Raw genomic sequence first — 22,853 nt, 5'->3', positions numbered from 1 at the left:
TATTTTTTTAAAAATGTTTGTGATTTTACCTAATATTATTTATATCTTAAAAGATAACTTTTTATAATAAAAATTATATTGTATTATGTTGTACATTCTCTTCATAGAAAAATCTATTAAAAGAGATTATTTATCTAGTCTCTCTAATCTTTAATCATTAATATTGAAATAAGCAAAATTTTCAGTGGACACCTTTTATTTAACTCTTTAACCTTCTCTCAAGATTTAATTAAAATTCTTTCTTTAAAATTTAATTGACTAACTCTAATTCTTATTTCAATTTCGCGTATAAAGAGATTTAAAAAATAATTCAAATTTATAAATTATTATATAAAATTTTAATATTTTAGATAAAATTGTACTTGAAGAACTACTTGTATTTATATTTAGTTATAATTAATCTATTTTATTTTAACTTCACGCTTGCACTAAATAATTTTTAATCAATCCAATAAAAATAAATAAATTTTCCAACTATATACAATAGACAAAAAAAGATGAAGTAATCAATTAATCAACTTTTTTCACGTAGGACTTTGCCACGAGTTATGGTTTTTTCAGAAACTCTCATTCCTATAATTGGCACTGTCACGGGATTAAGTCGTCATAATATATACGTATAGTATAAATCGTGATTGGACTGCCATCAAGGGACAAGTTATCGTATATCCGTCTCATCGAAACGAAACCAATCCAAAATTACGTCAGCGTCCATCGGATTAATTAATTTTGGCCGATCAAACCCTGATAATCTTCCCTTTCGACGTACACATTTTATTATAGTCGCTGTTATATAAACATCTTCGATGATTGACATGTCTCATCAGACGCAGAAGTAAACCTATTCTGTATCATCATGTATCTGTGTATCTTAAAAATGTTATAAAATTTTTTTTTTGGATATACAATATCTCATTACGCGTCTATATTAACATGTATAAGTATTAATATTTATTTCTGTTTAATAATTAACAATATATATCTTATTTTATTATACTTTTTCTCACATAAACGCATTTTAAAAATTCAATATGCATATAATAGCATATTTCTAATAATTAGAACACAAAACTTTATCATAATTTGATTACATTTTTTAATTTAGGCCTCTATTCTGTAACTCTTAATGACGACAATGTCGATGTTGTCATTGCGCAGGTTTTATATGTGGTAAAAAAGCTGCGCAACAACATAATGATACCGACAGTATCGTTAAGAGCCACAAAATAGAGACGTTATATCACTTAATAAAAAATTAAAGAAGCTTTTCTCTCTCTGTATCAAGTTAAAGAAGAAAATAGTAACATTTTATCGCTTTTTAGTGATATGACTAAAAATCAGTTTTATAGATAGCATCATACTTTAAACATCCGATTCTCAAAAAATTTTTTAAAAGCTTAATACACAAAAAAATCATAAATATTCTGACCTTTTAGTTGCATATAAATAACCACAAATATGACAGAAATTCCCACATATATTTTCAGTCACGTAGAATTCCAGAAATGTAAAATATTAGTCCGTCATTGTAACAGATGAACGCAATTGTCAAAAACATATAGCATAATTTTTCATTTTATTCCGTTACTAAGCATAAAATTTTAGTATATTTATTTTAAAGCTTCTGTATATAACAATGTAAACTAATAATTGTAAAATATAGATTTAAACTTACAAAATTGTTATATGAAACTTAATTTTAAATAATTTTCGCTATGATTACTATCTATATAAAAATCTCGAAAAAATTCCGAGAATGGTTTTGCAAATTAGACAACGTTAATTGCGATAAATGAGTTAGGTTACACTTGCTAATTTGAAACTCCGAGCTGAAGAAAGATGTTCATACACATAACGAGATGTAAGAACATATTTTGCGTTACGCAGAAATATTAAATTTAACGACTTTGTCGGAAAAGTGGCAATCCGATACTGCGAAATTTCCCCCAGAGCTGTGCCGAGCATAAGTTGAGAAGCCTCTTGAGATTTTTACGTAACCGAAATGTAATTTAAAATGTTCAATAATATATATCTACATGACGTATCAAATTATCGATTGAATATATTATAAATTGCTGATAATATAGTGCGGTTTATATATTAAATTAAGAAATGAACTGGAATGTCACTTTGTGTGTGTGTGTGTGTGTGTGTGTGTGTGTGTGATCGCAATTATATGTATGACTACATATATGATTACAAAAAATTCGTATATTCGTTCACAGCGTTTTGATAATCAATTCTTTGTAGCTTCATTAAAATTTTAATCAAGTAAGATTTATGATTAAATTAAATAAAAATAACTTTCTGTTATTTATTTAATTATACATATATTATTATGCATATAATAATTAATTTAATATTATGTTAAAATTTATAGTTTCAATACAAAAAGAAAAATCTTAATATAATATTATAGTAATTATATTTTAAATAATAGCCAAAAATATGTAATTAACAGCATAGATATAATGACATTGTTATTCTGAGAAACAATTTTACTCAAATTTAGAGTTAAGAATTTACTAATAAGAGAACTGTTGGAACTATTTCTCACAGATTATGAATAGTGTTGAATTTGTGTAAAGCATAAAAAAATATTAGACTCATATTTTTTATTTACGTATGTCAAGATTAGTTTCCGAGATCGAAACAACTATTGAAAATAATGGATCTTTTTCATTTTCAGTAAATACCTTCAAAAACATAAGGTATATGAAAAAACATTTTATATAAAGTTTTATAATATTTTATACACTTATTAACGGTGTATTCATATTTTTTTTTAATGTCGAAAATAACAAATTATTTTTGAGAAATTATATTGAACTCTAAACCTTGAGATAACAAGATTGAGATAAAAAAATATAGATTTAATATTTTTTTATGCTTCATATCTCTGTAATGTATCCAAAGTTCATCAACATCGGTGAGGGACAGTTCCTCTTGTAAATAAAATGCATATTTAACCACAACATTAATAATTATATTTAATTATTTCAAGTTATTACAACACTTCCATTTATATAATAATGTTTTGTCTTTAATTAATAGTAATTAGACTGTTTTCATATATAAATAATATTTCGTTTTCCTTCGATCTTTTAAACAAGTTTACGTAAAATAATATATACTATAACAACATAATAAAATTATTTTATCAATTTTGCTGAATAAAATAAAAGGAATAACGGAATTTCGGTAAATTTAATTAAAAATCGATCACGTGTAAAGCTAATTAAATAAATAGTAAACGATTTATAATACATATAATGGATTATAACAAAATCAATTGTTAATATTGATATCAATTGTTAATATTATCAAAAAAACAAATTTCAGAACAGACAATTAATAATAAGGAATAAAAATATATAAAAGTGTGCTATTAGTACTTCTACATATAATTCTTGTGAATATATAACACATTTCAAGATGGCGTCTAGTGCACGTGCACAAATATATGAATGAAGTGTTTCACAACTGATTCTTTTATTATTTAACTATTAAGGATACATGTAAATTTACAATTAAAATTAATTTCCAAAACCTATAACTTCATCTCCTAAAATATTTATTTTCCAAGCCCAATAAGAATGAAATAAGACAGAAGTACGGCAAAATAATAAATTTTTCTACAGAATTTTCCTAGTGCAGATTGAACTTTAATTCTTAACTGATAGTATTGAAAAAAGAAGCTAAATGTTTATATACAATACCTTAAAGTCATGATCGCGTTATCATAAAAAAGAAGTAGAAAACACACATAGGATCTATAAATCTAAATTTTATAAAGACACATTTTATCGCGCGAGCAATATAACAAAAGAACGGAAGAAACTTTTTCGTTTCCGGCGGGAAATAAACGATTGCGGATAAATTTACGAGGTAATACCACAGTTAAAAGTTAAAAGCTGTTATATCAGATATACCTCGAAGTCGATTCTCCAATCCGGAGGATCTTCGGTTAGTCACCGGGAACACCCGATCGCGAGAATCGGGCGCCATAATCTCTCGAAATTCTGACAAAATAAGATGTAGCGATCGGTAATGGCATATATTACATGAAAGTAGGGACAATTGACAAATCGTAACACCAAGGTGACCCTATCTTCTCTCTCGCTAGAGATACTGTCGCTTCTTTATGACGATCACGACCGCGCGATTGTTCGATAGCTACTGAGAGGTGGCGAGTTCGGACTCCGAGGAAGATAACTCACGTGCGCACCGCTTCCAATCGGCGCGCGCGACAACGGCAAAGAATCGCGTACACCATCAATGGCACGAGGTCGCGTATCAACGATCGTCGATAGACGAGGGTACTGTGAGCTAAGGGCGAAGATAATACGAGGTCTGGTGCCGAAGGAACTTTCAGAACACAAGGGCTCGCATCTCAACCGCGCGACGGTTCGGAGACGACTGGCCGACTAGCATCCCGAGGGCTTCCGCGCCTCCTCCTGGTTGGTTGGTCGGTCGGCGGTCGCTTGGAAGGTTGGCTGGTCTCGACAACCCGCCTTCTGGTTCTAGCTCCCTCGCACCAACAGAGGCGCAGACGCCTCAAAAACAATACCCATCATGAACAGGTACGTTCTTTTTAGTCTTCTCCGTTCATCCCTTTCATCATTTTTCGAAATATAATACATTATCGGTAGCTCGTAATTACGACTAAATATGCGCTTTAAGAGTCACTAATGTTTGACTTTTAAGCCTATATTCTACAATTAATGTGAACTTTAGTTCCTGTTTCTTGTTTTTATCTCTTGCTTTTTCCCTCCTTTGCGACTGTTTTATCGACAATTATATTGCTTGCTACGTGTTTCCCCTTTCTTTCAAAGTTCGTTAACTTTTACCTCGGGCGACAAAAAATAAAAAACGGGATAAGGAGCAAAAAGACAAGGTATTAAAAAATAGCAAAAAACAAGAAGCAGGAAACAAAAAGCATATCATAGAATAGTCTTTATCATTGGATATACAAAACATAACGTAAGTGAAAATTTTTCGAAGAAAGACGCAATTATTTTCGAAAGAATAAAATGGGAAAAGAAATAAGTAGAAATAGCGACAGTAGAACAATTACATATTGATCAGACATTAGACTATATAGACATAACCTAATGTCTTTAGCATTTTATCTATTTTATTCTTAATATGTATGATAATATATCATGATAAAAAACATATAATATTCTTGCTTTTGTTTATATAGAAAAACTTCTTGAAATAATATATAATCAATATATTATAACATTATATAATAAAAAAGAAGGTTTTTGCGTAAAACTGGAATTTTTTCTTATTAATGTGAAAATACAATAATAATATCATGTAAACATCATTGTTCTCTTTTTTTTTATTAAACAAATTGTCATCCTTTATGCAAACTTTAACAGTTCCCACACTGTTCATTTTTACTTTAAATAGGTATTAGCTGTAAAAGTTAGCATTAAAAGGTTCAAGCAAAAATTTATACAAGCGTAATCATAAAATAAACGTATAATTATTATATATAAATAAACTAAAATAATATAATATACTGAAGTGATGTTTTATATGTATAATAGCATATACGTATAATGAGGCAAAGTCTAACATGCAAATATGCGCGTAACGTTTGTGTGCGTGCGTGCGTGTGTAAAACAATGTAAATTCTAATTGAGATTAGAAAAGTTAATTCTTGAATATTTTCTTTTTTATTGTTTTCGTATTATTATTTTTTTAAAAATTCTTATTTGACCTTTATTCTTATTCTTCCACGCGCAATTTCACTCATTTCACGATAAGTTCTCCTACAAAGATTGTAAAAGTCATTAATGAAATTAAATTTTCTTGTAAATCTGAAAAAAAAAGATGCTCATATCTCGTTACATTAGACGCAAGAATTTGTTCTGTTTGCTTTAGGAAACTATTCATGATCCTAATAAAAGTTTTCTCGTAGGTGCATCTTTTATCGAATAAAACTGCAAAAGTGTCACATGTCTTTGCCGTGTTCTTTATGTCCTTTGGTATACTTTGCATTCTTTCAAGTGTCGCATTATCCTCTTTTCACACTCTTCTATCTCTATGGCATTCCTCAAAGCATTTGCGAACTCATCTGCCTTGAGCCATTTAAAGAGCATGGTTTTAAAGAGAGGTATGTTTCACATTACAATGAACCTTGTGTTCACAGTATATTATCTGTTTTTTATGTCACTTTTATTTTGATAAATTAATTTTGCGTATCAAGTATCTCTTACATATTCAATAAATTTTAAAAGTAATTAATGTTGTTACATTTAATGAGTGTTAAATTAATTTATAAAAATTATTATAAATATTAGTAGATATAATTATTTTATATAATTGGTCTAATATACTTTTATTTACACCTTAGAACTTCTTTAATAATCTTTAAATATGTATTTTCACGTAGGTACGTTTTATATATTTAATAAACACGCGGATAATTATGGATTTATTCATGATATGTAAGTGTACTCAACTATACCTTTACTCGATATATAGATGAATCAATTACGTACAAATCTCATGAGTATTTCACGTTTCTAAATATTAACATTGCACTCATGAAATTATAGAACTATCATTATCACGTTATTGATTGTTATTGATTGAATTGATTCATTTCACGATCACAAAAAATAATAGACATATGTTAGCTATTCTCACAAATAAAGAATAGATTACTTTTGTTTGACTCAAATCGATATATGATAAAAAAGCTTATCATATTATATAATTATCTAATCTTTTAATTTTTGAAATAATGTTAAAAACATAACTTATAGAAGTAAAAAGAAAGAAGTAATTTTCTCAAAAATAATTATTTCACTACTCTTAACTGGTATTTTATGCTTATAAAACTTTTATGTAGTACATTAATGTGAATCGTCAACATTTGCTAGCTTAATTAAACGCTTACCACATTTAAGTAAAAGAAAATTGAAGATAGTGTATCATTTTCATTTTAAGTTTCTTTCATCTCCTCTAATATTTATTGTAAGGTAACGGCAACATCTTTTAAAGCTTGGCTTTAAAAACAAGTTAATGAAGTTTTAAAATATGATGTACAATATTTTTCAAATGTATTTAATATATCTAAAAAGTTAATTGCACGTTATAATTTATCTTAAATTTCTATTATTTTTATCATTCAGATTGATATTGAAATATTTTCACTATATAAACAATCAAATTAAAATTGAAATTTCTTACGATTTCAATTTAAATTCAAAAAAAGCAATTGTAATTTCTATCGTAATCATGTTTTAGATTCTCGTAATAATTGTTACATGAGACGTTCCATGTAACATACAGTTAGGAATCACAGTAATTGCTCAGATTTCGCTAAATCGATGAAGTTTAATGGAGCTGAATCTATCAAAGTATAAACATAAGCCCTCAGCACGTTTCGTGTTCCAGTAAAGTTCTATTTATCTCCGATCCAAGTTAGTCTTTCTCTTTTCTTTTTTTTTCGTAGTCTATGAAAGTTTTTCAAACTTTTTTTATCCCGTAATTTCCAAAGGTCTGACAATTCGCTAATCCTTAGTCATGTGCGATGATTAGCGGAATAGCTATCAATCAAATTTTATTGTAAAAATCACAAGGTAAAGACAAATGTTTAAAAAGAGCATTTCGTATAAAAGTTACTTGATTTTGCACGACCTGATAACCTGAGATATATCATAAAAAATGATATTATTCGGAATGTGATAGATATGTTACATATTTACATATGTTATCAGGAGCTATTATCCAAAAATTGTACATTATTCTTTGACCTTTTATAATGATATATGCAGTATACTTTTTAATATGTACTTTTTAACTATCAACGATAATTGTTACATTATGAACAATAATTGCTTTCCTTCATAAACTTTTCTTTTTTTATTTTACATAATGGTTATAAAAAGAAACTCAAAAACTTTTGAATGGTATTCAAACTTTAGAACGTCTATTAACGAGTATTAGCTATGCGGTTTGACTTTTAAAGTTTGAAATGTCGTGAAGCCTATATATAAAACGAATTCGGTTTGTATTTTTTGACTTCTTTATTATTTCTACACAACTTCTGTTTTTAGTAATAAAATTTGACGATGTTTAAAAATAAAAAAAGATATACAGTTAAAGGCAATCAATAATTTTACTCGTTGAGTTCACAATTAAATCGTTGAAGATGTGCGAAATCAAACGTTGTTTGAATCGATTTGAGAAAATAAATTAAATCTACGAAACTTTATTATTGCGTCTTAATTTAGCTACTAAAAAAATAACATCAATGTATTTGTACAGCTGAAGAAATTTCTGTGAAAAAATTCTTCGTTTATTTGTGTGTGAACACAATAATACCATTGCGTATTAAAGAGCAGTTGTTTATCTTTTTCTATATTTAGAAAAAGAAGATTAATACACAATGAAAAATTACAATTTAATTTATTAACCATTCTTTTTAAAAAGTATAAGTCAGAATTTTTAATATTATATTATTAATAATATCATTTTAATAATATATTATAAATAATAGAATTTTTTAATACATTGTGGATTCATATATGAACTTTTGTTGCGACTAGTGTGTCACTTCATATTTTTACAACAATTTTTTCATACTTTCAATGACTAGCGGATTCTCTCAATTTATTCGATTATCACTTTTCGTTTCCGGATTTTTGAAAATTACAGAAAAATGACGATCGTTATCATGTCATTCTTCTTTTCATCTGATTATCTAACTATGGAACAATATTCGTTTTTGATTACTAGACAGATTCTTATGCTTTGGTTCTGTATCTGTATGTTTGACGATTAATTGTTGCTGAGGATGACTGAAACTGGAGTCGAAATGTTCGTCATGCAAATCAAAATATTTGCATACATACTAAATTATGTAACATTTACAGAGCGCTTACACTCTCATTAGCCCATTCCTTTTATATTTGGCAATTTAGAGAATGCTTTAATTATTTATTTTTTTATAATAAGATATTTTATGATTCATATAATTAGTTAATTAAAAATAATTTTTTATGATATAGACAATTTACGCCATCTTGAAAATTGAAAAAAGAAAGAATAGTAAGTAAAATAAAAATATATTACTTTCCCAAAATGTTACTATAATAAGTAAGAAATAAATTTATATAATAAACGATAATTTTAATCTATAATTAAATAGTCCATGCTTGCACTTTTCTTCTTAATATCAAAATTTTGTGACTAAATATAATACTTTTTATTATTCACAGCAATAGAAATTATGGAAATTTTATTGAATTCGCTTTGCTCTTTCTTATCTTGTACAGTGATATTTCCTTGTTGCTGTCACATCAGCGAGGTGTTTGAGTGTCATCATCTTAAGCCATAATTCAATAAACTGCACAATTTCTGCTCCAATGTGTCGACTAGAAACTTTCCATTGCGCTTTAATACCTCAATAATAAAAGTGACATTAAATCTACTCATTCTGACGAGAATTGTCACGTATAAAGATTGAAATAGCCAATTACGTAGATACATGAGACAATAATGTATCCACACAGCTTGAATGATCTGAATATACCTACAATATAGCAGTTTACAATATGTCTGAGAGAGAGAGAGAGAGAGAGAGAGAGAGAGAGAGAACTGTCTCTGTCATTATATAAAATTTTCAAGTATTATTACATATATGTCACGTAATCATTACTCAATTTATGTATTACAGTCTACAATATTATTACATTAAATTCTCGTTGCCATCTAATCAAGGGTGTCAATTTTTCAATATACAATTTTTACCGGATTTTCAGTGTACATTATACAACAATTATAATAAATAAGACTGAACAAATTAATTTTTTTTCTAACATTACACAAAATTAATTAATTTGAAGGCTTTTTTACCAATCGTTGATTTACTTCATTAGAGCCTATATAATTTTGAAATGATTAATTAACTTATTACATTTTTGACAAAGTATTGACACTTTATTGTGATAACAATGTATAAAATATTTGAGAGATTGTTAAACATTAAAAAAAGGGTATTAATGCCACGGAAGATAAAATTTGAAAATATATATAAATGTAAAATGTTTCTAAATTAAACATATGTTATCTTTGAAAAAAAAATAATATTTAATACCAATTAAGAAATTTACCTGTGATATATTAAATATAAAAATCTATTAATATATTAACAGAACTGATCGTAGTATTACACTGTAATGCTATATTAGCAGAGCTTATGTAATGCTATATTAGAAAGATTACGTTTTTAGTCAAAGAAACTTTAATATTTTCTATATGCTTTTCAATTTATTTTGTTCTATTCTAACAGACAATTTTTTTTCATAGTCGAGTCTCTTTCATAAAATATTAAATATAAGTACCATCCTTTTTAATCTTTAATGACTAAAAAATTCTCTATTTGATAATTTCTGAAATAAGTAGCTTTGATAATAATAATAACTATTATAAATATGTAATTTTATATTAATATTGTCATTATAAATTAATTAATCAGAAAATTGAATATTTAATCTACAAAAAAATCTTTAAACCACGTAGCAGAATTAGTAATTACGTATTCTAATTGAACAAATTAACACAAAAATAATTCACGAAAATATAATCCACATAATGGGTTATATTTTCGTGAATTATCATATTTTGGATTAAGCATAGCTATACATATATGTATAATATAATCTTAATTTTTTAATTAATTTGATCACCTATATAAAAATACCTTGTATATCTCACAATATTTGAGGTAAAAATTCTATAATAGATAATAAAAAATAATAACTTTGTTATATAAATAAGTCTAGTTTCAGGAAATTTCGAAATGTAACGGTTTGTTAAAGCAGTTAAATTATTCAATGTTAAGTATATAGATCAACATTACAATCAACAATTTTAATAGAATTATTTTAGTAACATCGAGAAAATTTTAATGAGGCCGCCGTGCGGTACGGACACTTCATTAAAGTCTTAGAACGACGGAAATACAATTATAACCACGCAAATATTCCAAGCAAAATTTAATGGTGTTGTTATACGTGTTGTGAAGCAATCTTTCTTCTCTGTTCCTGTTATATCATAGGTCGGGATGAGAATGAAATCCGATCTTTTTCTGAAATATAATAGAGAATTCGATCAGTATCGAATTGCTACAAAAATAAGAATCCTTGTCATAATCAATCTACGAGATAGTTTTTTACACCTTTATCTTCTTTTAGTTTTTTTACACCTTCATCTTCTTTTCCAAAATTGTATCCAGAAATATATTTTAAAATTATTTTTCTTTCAAAGAATGAGAAAGAAGAGAATCTACTATATAAATTCACTTATACAGGGTGTTTGGAAATTAGTGGTAAGTCTTTCGCACAGGGGCTGAATGGACTAAACTGAGAAGAAAAGTCCTGTATCATTTTGCAATTTTCGCAATAGTTAACAAGATATTAATTATTAATTGTTAAAAATTGCCAAAAATTGGTCTTCGATTTTTTACTCAAATATATCAACTTTACAGAAAAACTGCGAAAGACAAAAATTATTTATTTTCTTCTTATAAGAACTCTAAGAATTTTTTCTGAATTTTTTAATACCGTATTTTCTCATATTGGTAACAATGAAAAAATGCAGTGCTAAAAAATTCGTAAATTTCCATGAGAAGAAAATCAACAATTTTCGCCTCTTGCAGTTTTTCTGTAAAGTTGATAGTATTAGAGTAAAAAATTATTAAAGTCCAATTTTCGATAATTTTTAGCAATTAATAATTAATATCTTGTTAACTATTGCAAAAATTGCAAAATGGTAGAGGACTTTTCTTCTCAATTTAGTCCATTCTGCCACTGTGCGAAAGACTTATCACTAATTTCCAAACACCCTGTATGTATAAGTGAAAAAAATTTTATTCGCATTTTAACAAAAAATTACAAATAATCGGTTATCCTGAATTTTGATAAATTTTCAATAAAGGGAATCGTAAAATATTTATTAACTCTTTAAAAAAAGTTTATATTTATCGCAATATATATATATATATATATTATTTCAAGGAAAAATATGAATTAATGAATAACCTAATGATAACATTGATTTTTATATTAATATATCCGTAATAAAAAAAATTGCTAAAAATAATTTTTAAATAAATAATGCTTCAATACCTCGACTTTGTAACTCTTAGGTCTTATTATTTAGTCGTGATTCAATCTGAGATTCGATTTAAGCCAGGTCTAAATCAGTCTTTTATTTGAAAAACGCTTTTCAAACCACGGTTCAATAAATCCGAATGATTCAAACTTTGGTTCAAACCTAACTTGCCTGAAATGAGGATCAATCGTGGTATATACTATAATGAATATATGGACCTTAATATAATTGGATCGATATCGTTGTTATTATACAATTTTTTTACCATCCATAATACTTATGTAACGATAATATAATGATACCGACAATGTTGTTACGGCGTTATAAAACTGAGATACACAATTATAATTTAATAAGCAAGGTTTTCATTTATTTTTTTGTAAACAATGTTTTTAAATTGTTGCATAGAACAGTAAACTATATATGCTTAAGGAATGGCTAAACAAATTTAGGCAAATTCTAACTTAAAATTTAGTACATTGTTCGAATAAATTTTATGTAAAATATCATACTATTATTTATATTTATATGATGATATATCTTACACATTTATTGGAATAATATACCTACTAATTTTTAATTTGCTTAAATTTGTTTTGCCATTTCTTAAGCATATACAGTTTACTATTTTAAGTAACAATTTAAAAACATTGTTTACTAAAAAATTAATTAAATTTTTATAAATTAATATTTAATCAAAGAATAGATTATATATTATTGACATACAATAATGTCGTACAAGATAGCATTGTACAAACCTATTTTATTTCTTACTACTTTCTTTGAATCACAATTAAAGTTTTTCAAATCATTAAACATTTCAAATAAATACATTAAAATTAAAATTAAAATTAAAATTAAATGTTTCAAAAAATACATTAAATTATAGCGTATTAATAATTTAGGTTTTTGTGTTTTATCCGATTTAATTTAAGTTTTTGTGTTTTATCCGATTTAAGTGTCATGTTTTTGAAAATACAGACGTGACAGCTCTAACATTAGCTCATACTACTTTATTCTTCATAGAAAACTGCGCTCATCAAGCATAGTGCGAATCACTTCGAAAGCTCATCGAGATTTTCGTATACAGTCGATAAGGCAGGAAAGAAAGCTCAGTTGTGATATGGATTCATATCATGTGAAAAAAGCTTATTAGGTATCTACTTTATCAACAGATGCAAGTTCATAATAGGGTTATGCGTTTACGCGTAAAATATAATAATCTACATTTACGTATATACACAATATAAACTATGTTTTACATGTCGTTTATGTAAACAATCTATGGGTCATCGAAGCCTGCGTTCTTTAATGTTACACTAGACTGCACTAAAGTTTCTATCTCGTTTATATACTTTTATTTACTAAACTACTCAAGTTATATGTCGCAATTGACAGTTATAAAACTTACTTTTTCTATGCTTTATGCTATAATTTATAATACATTCGTATAAATTTAACTCAAACAATATATATCCACACAGCACATTTTATCCGAAAGACACAGGAACTTCCTTAAAAGAAAACATGTTAAAAGAGGAATAACGTTAGAGGATATAAGGATGTTCAACGTCTTCAAGACATCCCTTTGAGATTTATGCTGTATGAGTAAAAATTGCATGTATAAACGTAAGCTTGAAATATACTACACAATTTAGTCTATTTTAGTCTAATAATACTTGATAAATATAATTATAAGCATCAAAAAGTGACAGAGCGTTGTTATAACAATTTATATACTTTTGGTCGATGATAAACAACAATTCATAAAAGCAATAATTGTTATAATCGTATGTAGCAATTTTTCTAATACTTAATTCTAATAATTAATTCGTACACAATAACAAAATTAAATATCTACTTTTATTCATAAAAGTTTGATACTTTACTGGAAAGTATAATGCAAATAATCAAATTCCAATATAAAATATATTACTTTTAAATAAAATACATTTATCAGTAAATACATAAATTTAAAGCAATTTATATTTGTTTCGGAAAACAATTAATTTACAATAAAAACGTTAAAAACACCACAAATTTAATCATTAATAAAGTAAAAAAGACGGTTTTCTTTTATCTAATGTAAATTTTGTCTTTTAAAATATTACGACATATTAAAAATATACTGATAATTTTTGATAAAAATTGAATTTCTTTTCGGAAACAATTTTTTTTTTGTAATATCCTTATATACCTTACACAATATTAGATATGTGGCTTTATGTGAAGCAAATTATATGTATAAGAAGGTGATGCGCTCAATTTATATGGTTCATCATCCGCGGCGTAATCGACAAGATACCTAATCGAGGTACTTCGCGTAAATAATGTTATTAAACAAAGCTTCAGATTTAGAAACGGTGTAGGGGAAATCGCATTACTCGACAGAATGAACACGATGCATGATAGAAGGGAAATCAATGAACCAGTTGATCGCATCAATAATGTTTGTTACGAAACATTCCCCCTCTGTATTATGCTAAATAAAAGTTCCAAATACTAGTATGAATTTCCTTCAGTAAATTATATACATCGCATTTAATTTTAACTTCTTTTAATTCATATGCTTAAATACGAAATTAAATTAAATGCAATGTGATATATTATAATTAAATTTGTGGCATTATTGAGCTATATGGCTTTATATGAACCAAATTATATAAGAAAGTGACGGGCTCAATTTATACTGTTCATCATCCGCGGCATAATTGACAAGTATCTAAAATCGAAAATAACGGTCATTTAAAAACAAAAACATAATCAGAACACAAGACGTCTTTAAAAGGTGTCTGATTTTATATTTTGTGTTATGTTAATATCAATTTATTGCAGAAATGTTTTTATAAATTGTAAGCTGTTCTATTTAATTATCTTTTCATCTATTTAAGCATCATATTATTTCTAAATTACAATTCAATCTATAGAACATATTTTAAATACACTTTTTATATTGTCAGATTCTCAATCCCATAAAGAGATGACAATAAGGATACGAATGCATTCAAGCATGAGAATACTTTAAGAAAATTACATTTGATCCGTGTAGTCTTGAAAACGTGCTGAGAAACTGATTGATAATTCAAGATAATGTCAATCAGAATATGACAACGCAAAAGAAATGAACTCTAACATTTCCGTTACAAGAACAGTGTCTTATTAGATGTTTGTACGCAAATTTGCTTCAGAATTTTGTTTCTACTTTTAATATAATACAATTTTTATTCTACACTAAACAGAAATTCTGTTAAAAGAAATTATATATACATAATACATATGTATATACGTATCCTATGTAGCAAGGTGTCATCTATTTGATGTCATTAATTAGTCACTATTATAACTAATCTAATGAATCTGACATTTACACTAACGTCCAAACATCGTAAAAATAACGTGAATTTATCATAGCCACATAACGTTATAAATTGACGTCAAAAATTGTCTATTTTTATGTTTAACTATTTACAACTTAAATGAATGACGTTATTAACTTATTACTATAGTCAACATCATCTATCCGATGTTAATAAGTATGACGTTGTAAATAAATCGTAGGACAAATAATTGACGTCATTAATTAGTCAAAAAAATGACTCCATTATTACATCTTAAATAGCTAACAGACATCAAAATATATGACAACAGCTTGCTACCTGAATAAATGTACACACGTATGTATATAGCAAACATTATAGTTTACATTTCTACATATAACTTTTTATAGAAAAAAACAATTAGAGCAAATTTAATTACTCATTAAAACCGATATGTTATAGGGTAATAGTGTTTATATTTATTACATATTTTCTCAGAGTTACTTTGAGATTTTTTTTATGACATCATAAACATAAGTGGATATCTCCTTTCTGTTAGTCTCAACAAATCTTTTAAATAAGTTTTTCTTGGAACTCTATATATGTATATCGAGCTTCCATTTTATTACTTTCTCTGGCATTAATATTGAATAAAAGCATTTTTTTATTTGTTCCTAGATTATCCCTTTTCGTCTAAAATCATTTCCAAACAAATTTAAATTAGTACAAATAAATATATGTTACAAGTGGTTGTAACTATTCATGAAACTAATGTAGGAATTCCTCCGATATTTTTCAGATTTTTAACAGTAAAAGCAAAACGCGTAAAAACATCGCTAAAAATAATATTTATCACAAAGTAAACTTTCTGCGTTAGAGAAGATTATTCTCTGCAATTGCTAATCTACACAATTCTGTACGTAAAACTGTACAAAGTACTTCATGAATAAATATGAAAAATTTCTTATTACACTCGCAATATTTTCCATTAACTACAATTGCATTCTTATATTCTTTACACAAAAAAATTAAGAAGTAATTTTAAATATATTTAAAAAATTTAAATATATTTAAAAAATAAAGATTTAAAAAATTTTTTGAAAATAACTCTCTGAGACTTATTTGTTTCTAGTATAATAAATAACAAATATTATTCATTTTTTTCCTGTATTAATGTATCTTTAAATTAATCCGTAGAGGAAAGTTGCCGATACTGATATAGATCTCCTAAAGTGACACCCCCTTATATCTCAGAAACTAACTATTGTATTTTATTAATATAATACTAATAAAATCATGATCTGTTTAGCTAATTAAAGAAGTACAAACTCATAATTCATATATTTGTGGCTTATTTCTACACCAAATCAGCTAAAAACCAATTCTATGAATCCGAAAAGAAAATTCTTACGGTGTTCTTTTGCAAATTGCGTAATTAAAATAATAGTGACTGTGTTATTGATAATATTATGTCATTTTAAATGTTTATAGTTTCATAAATTAGTTTTCTTTACAGAGAATAGGACATATCTTTATTTATAGAATAGGAATGTTGGTATTATTGCCTAGTATGTCAGTTTTGAAATCCATTTTGTCAGACGCTCATTTTTGCATAACTTACGAAAAACTTAATTATTGCAAAATTGCAAACAGTACTATAAAAATTGCTTATACTATCTGATAGAAGACACTTTTTACTTTGTATTTATGTTTTTGAAGTTGTATTTTTACCTTTTGTTTAAGAAATATTGTCTAAAAACAAAGTGGTATGTCGGTATCAGTGACCTTCCTCTAATCTATAAAAAAAAATAAAAAACTCATGATCGAATTATTAAATAAGTTAAGACTTATACTAAAAATTACGAATTAATTGTACATATTGAAAATCGATCTTCGACTTCTCTTTTATATAAAAGATGTCCAATTAAATAGTTACATTCTTATTATGAACAGTGCATATCATAATATATGTTATTTACTTGATTTATCCAGTTTTTCTTTGTACGATTTTTAAATAAAAAAACAAGAGATTTTACTTTGATCATTTTCTACAAATACACTTGTAGTTGTCTGATGATAAAATATTTACGTTTACTATAATATACTGATAACCATATTGGGAACATTCTATGTAACACACATACACATTAACTTAGTGATGCATTTATGACTCCTGCTGCTTATGCTATATCGCAGTTCGTTGATCTGGAGAATCCAATGCGATTGGATTATAGTTCGCTTTATGCTCCAGCTAGTAATATCGCTAATGATGTTGAATCGATTACTTACGTGTAACGAATAAAAGTGACAAAGATATAGCTCCACACTTACCTGAAACAAGAAAATTAAAATATCGTGAATAGGTTGTTTCAAGTAATAAAATCAGTTAGTAATAATAACAATACATTTAAATAACTACGAATTTTTTAACTTTCTCTCTCTCTCTTGACAAATTTTTTAGCTAAATAATACGTTAAAACATAACAATAAGAATGAATAATAAAAGTAATCAGTTTAAATGTTATTCACAATTTGATCAATGTATTAGAATGCTATTTATATATATATATATATATATATGTATATATATATGAATAATTTATATTTAATAATCTTACTTATTATAATTATCATAATTGTATTTATCTAAAAATATTTTGAACAAAGAAATTCACAATTATATATGTTGCAATATAAATAATTTTTTTTAATTAAGATTTTAAGAAAATTATATAAAATTGTCAGAATTTCCACTAAAAACAAAATCAATATTCCATCATGACAAATAAAAAGACAGACACAAAATAAATCATTTTCTATGTCTGATAAAGTCCACAATTTATGCGCGATATAAAATTATTTAAAATTATTATTTCGCCATACTAATAAAATCATATTACTCCTTAAAAAGTTACGAAATGCATCAAGTAATATAACAACAGTTAAAATAAAGATATAAAATAGCCGTACATCTTTATATATGTAGAATTGCGATAAAGTTGTAAATTTCGTCACAATTTAGCTTAAATAGAAGATATTAAGTTTGACTTAATATTGCTATGAATTTGAATTTAATAGTTAAAAGATGATATTAAACTTGTTTTCGAAGAATTTACGACGTCATGTGCATAAGTTTGTTTATGGCATTTCTGAATGCAAAACGATATTCGACATTAAGATCCATAAGATCTGAGAAACCGTTATTCTGTTATATTATGCTTTCTCCTACTCAAAATTATATTTTTAATTTATAAAAATTATTTTTTATGGCTATATGCATTCGTTTTTAAGTTTATCGTTTTATGTTATTACGTATCTTTTCACGTGATTATCATAATTCATATATTCATTTTTATAATAGAATAGCTATAATATGTATAATGTACTAAAATTAAGAGAAATAAATCATCTATAAATATAGCATTTGTTAACATTAACATAAATTTCTAAAACAATTATATAAATTTATATAATTATATTAAATAAATAATATAAATTTCTAAAAAAATTTAAAAAATTGACTTTATTTTTGCAAAAATTTACGTTATAAATATAAACATAAACAAACGAAACGGTAAAATTGCCATCGTATATTTAAATAAAAAGAACTTGTAAAAATTTTCTGGAAAATATGTAAATAAAAGCAATATGTTTCAGGCATATGAAAGATCCTTTCATTTCTTCAGACTAAAATAAACTTCTCTCTTTCATCTTAGTTTCCCTTTGGAAATCACTATATGCATTATTTCATTGTAATGTAATTTAATAGAAAATTGTATATTACAAACAATCTCTCATAATTTTAATACTGCTAAAAAATTTTTATAGACATTATTATATATATAACAGAATATGTATCAGAATTTTTAAAATTAATATTGTTATATTACATTTAGTTTACTCATGTTTTATATAATTTTTTTTATAATTTTTTATACAAATATTACATGAAATTATTCATCAACTGCCTACGAAATTTTGATGCACTGCTAGACGGAATGCCATGTCAAATTTATATACTGTGACACACAAAGCGCACTCATGGTTTTATTGTCCAATATATTACAGCAATCACTATTGATTTTCGATGAAATGACTATATACATATGATATTGTCGATAACGATGATCGATAATCGGAAGCTTTTTCTTTGTAGAGTCGTTTTTTCTGCACTCAGTCGTTTACGATGCACTTGCAAGACAAAGCATCTTAGCGCTTGCTTAATAAAAAAAAGTTGATAATGATATTATTAACCTCTCCCACAACACTTTTAACATTTTTATTTAAAACATGGTCAAACCTACATGTCCATTTTATCTATATCATAACGGATATTAATAAACTTACATTTTTTTATTAAGAAGAAGAGATAAAAAAGTACAATTTTTTTTTTAAAGGCTTCAATAATAATACATAAAAAAAAGTACAAAAAATTTCTATAATAAATTAATTTTTTTTTCATACATCTGTATTTAGAATAGCTATAATAGCTGTAATAGCTATGACATATTAATGTATTTATTATTTTTTATATAGCTTGTAAACTATTATTAGTAGAATAAATTGGAGAATTTTTCGAAGTAATAGTGTAGTAGAAAATATAATAAAAATCCTATAGTAATTTATATATATTAAACTTCAACATAAAAATATGAATAAGAATAAAATGATAATATTATTATCGAAATAAAAGCCCATTCATAATCATTTATTTCAATAGCATAAAACTTGATAAATATAAGAAATTCGAAAATTGGATTCAATTTTTTCGTTCAAAATTATACTATATTTGAATTATTTGAAATTGTATATTATTCTATCTTACAAAAATATGGATAAACGTAGATTTCGTAAAAAAATAAGCATAAATAATTTTTGTTCTCACATTATTTTTAAATTATAAAAATTTATTTTTATATTTTTTTAGGGTTTATATAGCATAATTAATTTAATATTTTGTGTATTATTTTGTTTTAATTTTTTTACATAACTAATATAGGTTCAAAACATGTTATTTCAATGAATACATTCAACAAAGCTGACTATTTTTACGAAATAATAAGTGAAAATTTAAAAACTTTATAACTTTTTATGGCTTGTAATCGTGTAGCTATGTTGAGATAAAAGAGTTAATTCGCCATGCAAATTAAGTTCGTATTTATAAAAGCCATTCAACTTTCGGACTCTAAAGAAAGATCGTACAAATCTTGTATTGAGATTATCTAACGAAACGTAAACCGATAGTTTACGAAGTAGAATAAAGTCAGAACGTTCGAACCGGAAACCGACGAACCTTTCGTCCAACCTGAAGGACGACCTGGACAAATCGCTCCAGGCGCTCATACTCCGGCTCCGTCTTCTGCAGGACTGCTGCGGCGTCAGCAGTCTATTACTGCTCCTTCGTCTAGTGGTCGCCAGATTCTCTGCTTGAAAATATACTCTAGGTGCTTTTTGCTGGGACACGCTCGGTGGCGTCGAGGTCGGCGTAACCGCCGTCGAAGTGTGGAGTTCCGGCAAGGCCTCGTAGTCCCATGCTCTTGCGCCCATATCGAGCAGGGGCACTGACGAGGCTGCGCTGGAACCACGGAGCGGGTCCCGAGGCTTGCGATAATGAAACAGGGCGAAGATCTTACAGCACTCCGACTCGTTCTCCTTTTCCTTCTTCTTTTTCTTCACTGCCGGTAGCTTCACTTTGAAATGATCGCAGGACGTGTGAGATTTACCGGCGACGTCCGGCCACATAGTTCCTTCGACCACATCGCAGTAAATCTTCTCCAATCATTCAGCTGAATGGTTATATTCAATCGATGAAGCACAGTAAACAAATCCGAAGAAATACATAATTGATTGATAATAGAGAAGAAGAATTAATGAATCTTGAATAAACATCTTGAGGAAATGATGATCAATTGGCTTATTATAAAATTTGTCCACCTCTTCTATGATTCTTATACTGTTGTGGTTTTATTTCGCGAGATTATAACGTAAATGCTTGCATAACTTCGTAGCATTTCTATACTCATATCCTCCATTAATCTTGGATGAGCGGTCATTGTTCCTTTAATTACCAAAATCAAATTTGAAGAGAAGTGTCTATCAGAGATTCAAAATTCATGCTCAAACGTTGCATTAAATTAGCAAAACACTTACATTTTCAATTTTTAAAGGGGTTTCAAAGAAGATTCAATTAGAATATTACTCTGCTTTCTTGATTTGTAGCAGACAACAAAATTGTGCAAAAAATGCGAGCGTCTGTTTAAAGTTCACTATCTGTGAAAGTTGATTACGTTTAAGCCAAGAAGTGTTGTCTTCCTTACAGAAATAACTAGAAACGTTCGGTAAAAGTAAGTCGATGAAGAAGAAAAAAAGGTAATCTTGTGAGAGCTCTTTGTGTACGATGAAAGAGGGACTCTCAAACAATTTGAATAATTTCGATCTGATTTCCAATCCACCAAGTAAATTTGTATCAGAAGTAATTTATAAGTTCCTACAGAGATGGAAGACGATACTTGTAGATACGATAATTTTGCGAGGTGATTTCACATAACTAAGTATTTCCTGCCTTGTTGAGAATATTACAAGCTATTGCACAAACCACTATAGTTGATATTACTTCAACTAATATAAGCTCTTAATACCATTAACAACATTTATCAAAATTCCGAAACTTCGTAGCTCTGAACATTAATATTTCTCCGATGTTAATTTACTAAATCTTAATAAAGCATTCACATTAAACATTTACTTTTTAAAAGCTGCAGTTTCTCAAAATTTTAACTCCCAACAAGCTTTAACAAATCTCATATAACTAACATTTTGATGTAATAAATATCATCTATGATATTTATATTTCCTTTGTTAACTATGTGGATAACAATTTGCGTTAACTACTTTTAATCATCGAAAATGCATCGAAAAGCGTAGTTTAGATAATAATAATAACAAGCGCAGAGTAATTTGAAGTTTTGTCCTGTTCTTGTTCAACTGTTGTCGAAATTCGATTACTAAAAATAAAGGAGAATTTTATGAAACTCGGTCTTCTTGTACTATGTTTGACATTAAGTGACACTCACGTTGATTGCCATCGTCGCGAGATAACAATAACGATTAATCGCAAATAACAATATAACAGCGTGAAACATTAACGCACCTTGCGCAATTATGGAAGTATATTTGGCAATTCCATTAGAATCATTTTGTATTGATTGGCACCTTTTTGCTCGAGAAATGAAAATACACTTACGTTAAAGCATTTTGTGAGAGATTCAATTCACACTTTCTCTTTTGTGAGTGAAAGTTAAAAGAGTTTTCTAGTACTTTATTTGAGCGGTCACTTTTTTATCAAAGTAGAGCAACGTTTATTTTAAACTTATATTACTTTACGTACTTTTTATG

The 22,853-nt window shown here is 26.8% G+C and overlaps 1 protein-coding gene across 1 annotated transcript in view; it reads right to left on the bottom strand.

Moving 5' to 3' along the window:
• The window catches only part of LOC108759651 (uncharacterized), a 58,104-nt gene extending 36,872 nt beyond the window's left edge, over nt 1-21,232 (bottom strand). The window contains exons 1-2 of the mRNA XM_018505181.1: nt 20,752-21,232; nt 17,611-17,721 (exon numbers count right to left, since the gene is read on the bottom strand). Coding sequence (XP_018360683.1) covers nt 17,611-17,721; nt 20,752-21,200 — 560 coding nt within the window. The 5' untranslated portion in view covers nt 21,201-21,232. The remainder of the gene's footprint in view (nt 1-17,610; nt 17,722-20,751) is intronic.
• Nucleotides 21,233-22,853: the final 1,621 nt, after the last annotated feature.

The sequence above is a fragment of the Trachymyrmex cornetzi genome, unplaced genomic scaffold, assembly GCF_001594075.2.
Source record: "Trachymyrmex cornetzi isolate Tcor2-1 unplaced genomic scaffold, Tcor1.1 scaffold200, whole genome shotgun sequence".
In the NCBI taxonomy this organism is placed as follows: Eukaryota; Metazoa; Arthropoda; class Insecta; order Hymenoptera; family Formicidae; genus Trachymyrmex; species Trachymyrmex cornetzi.
The sequence above is the reverse complement of the archived record's forward strand: the minus strand, read 5'-3'. Positions and strand labels throughout refer to the sequence as shown.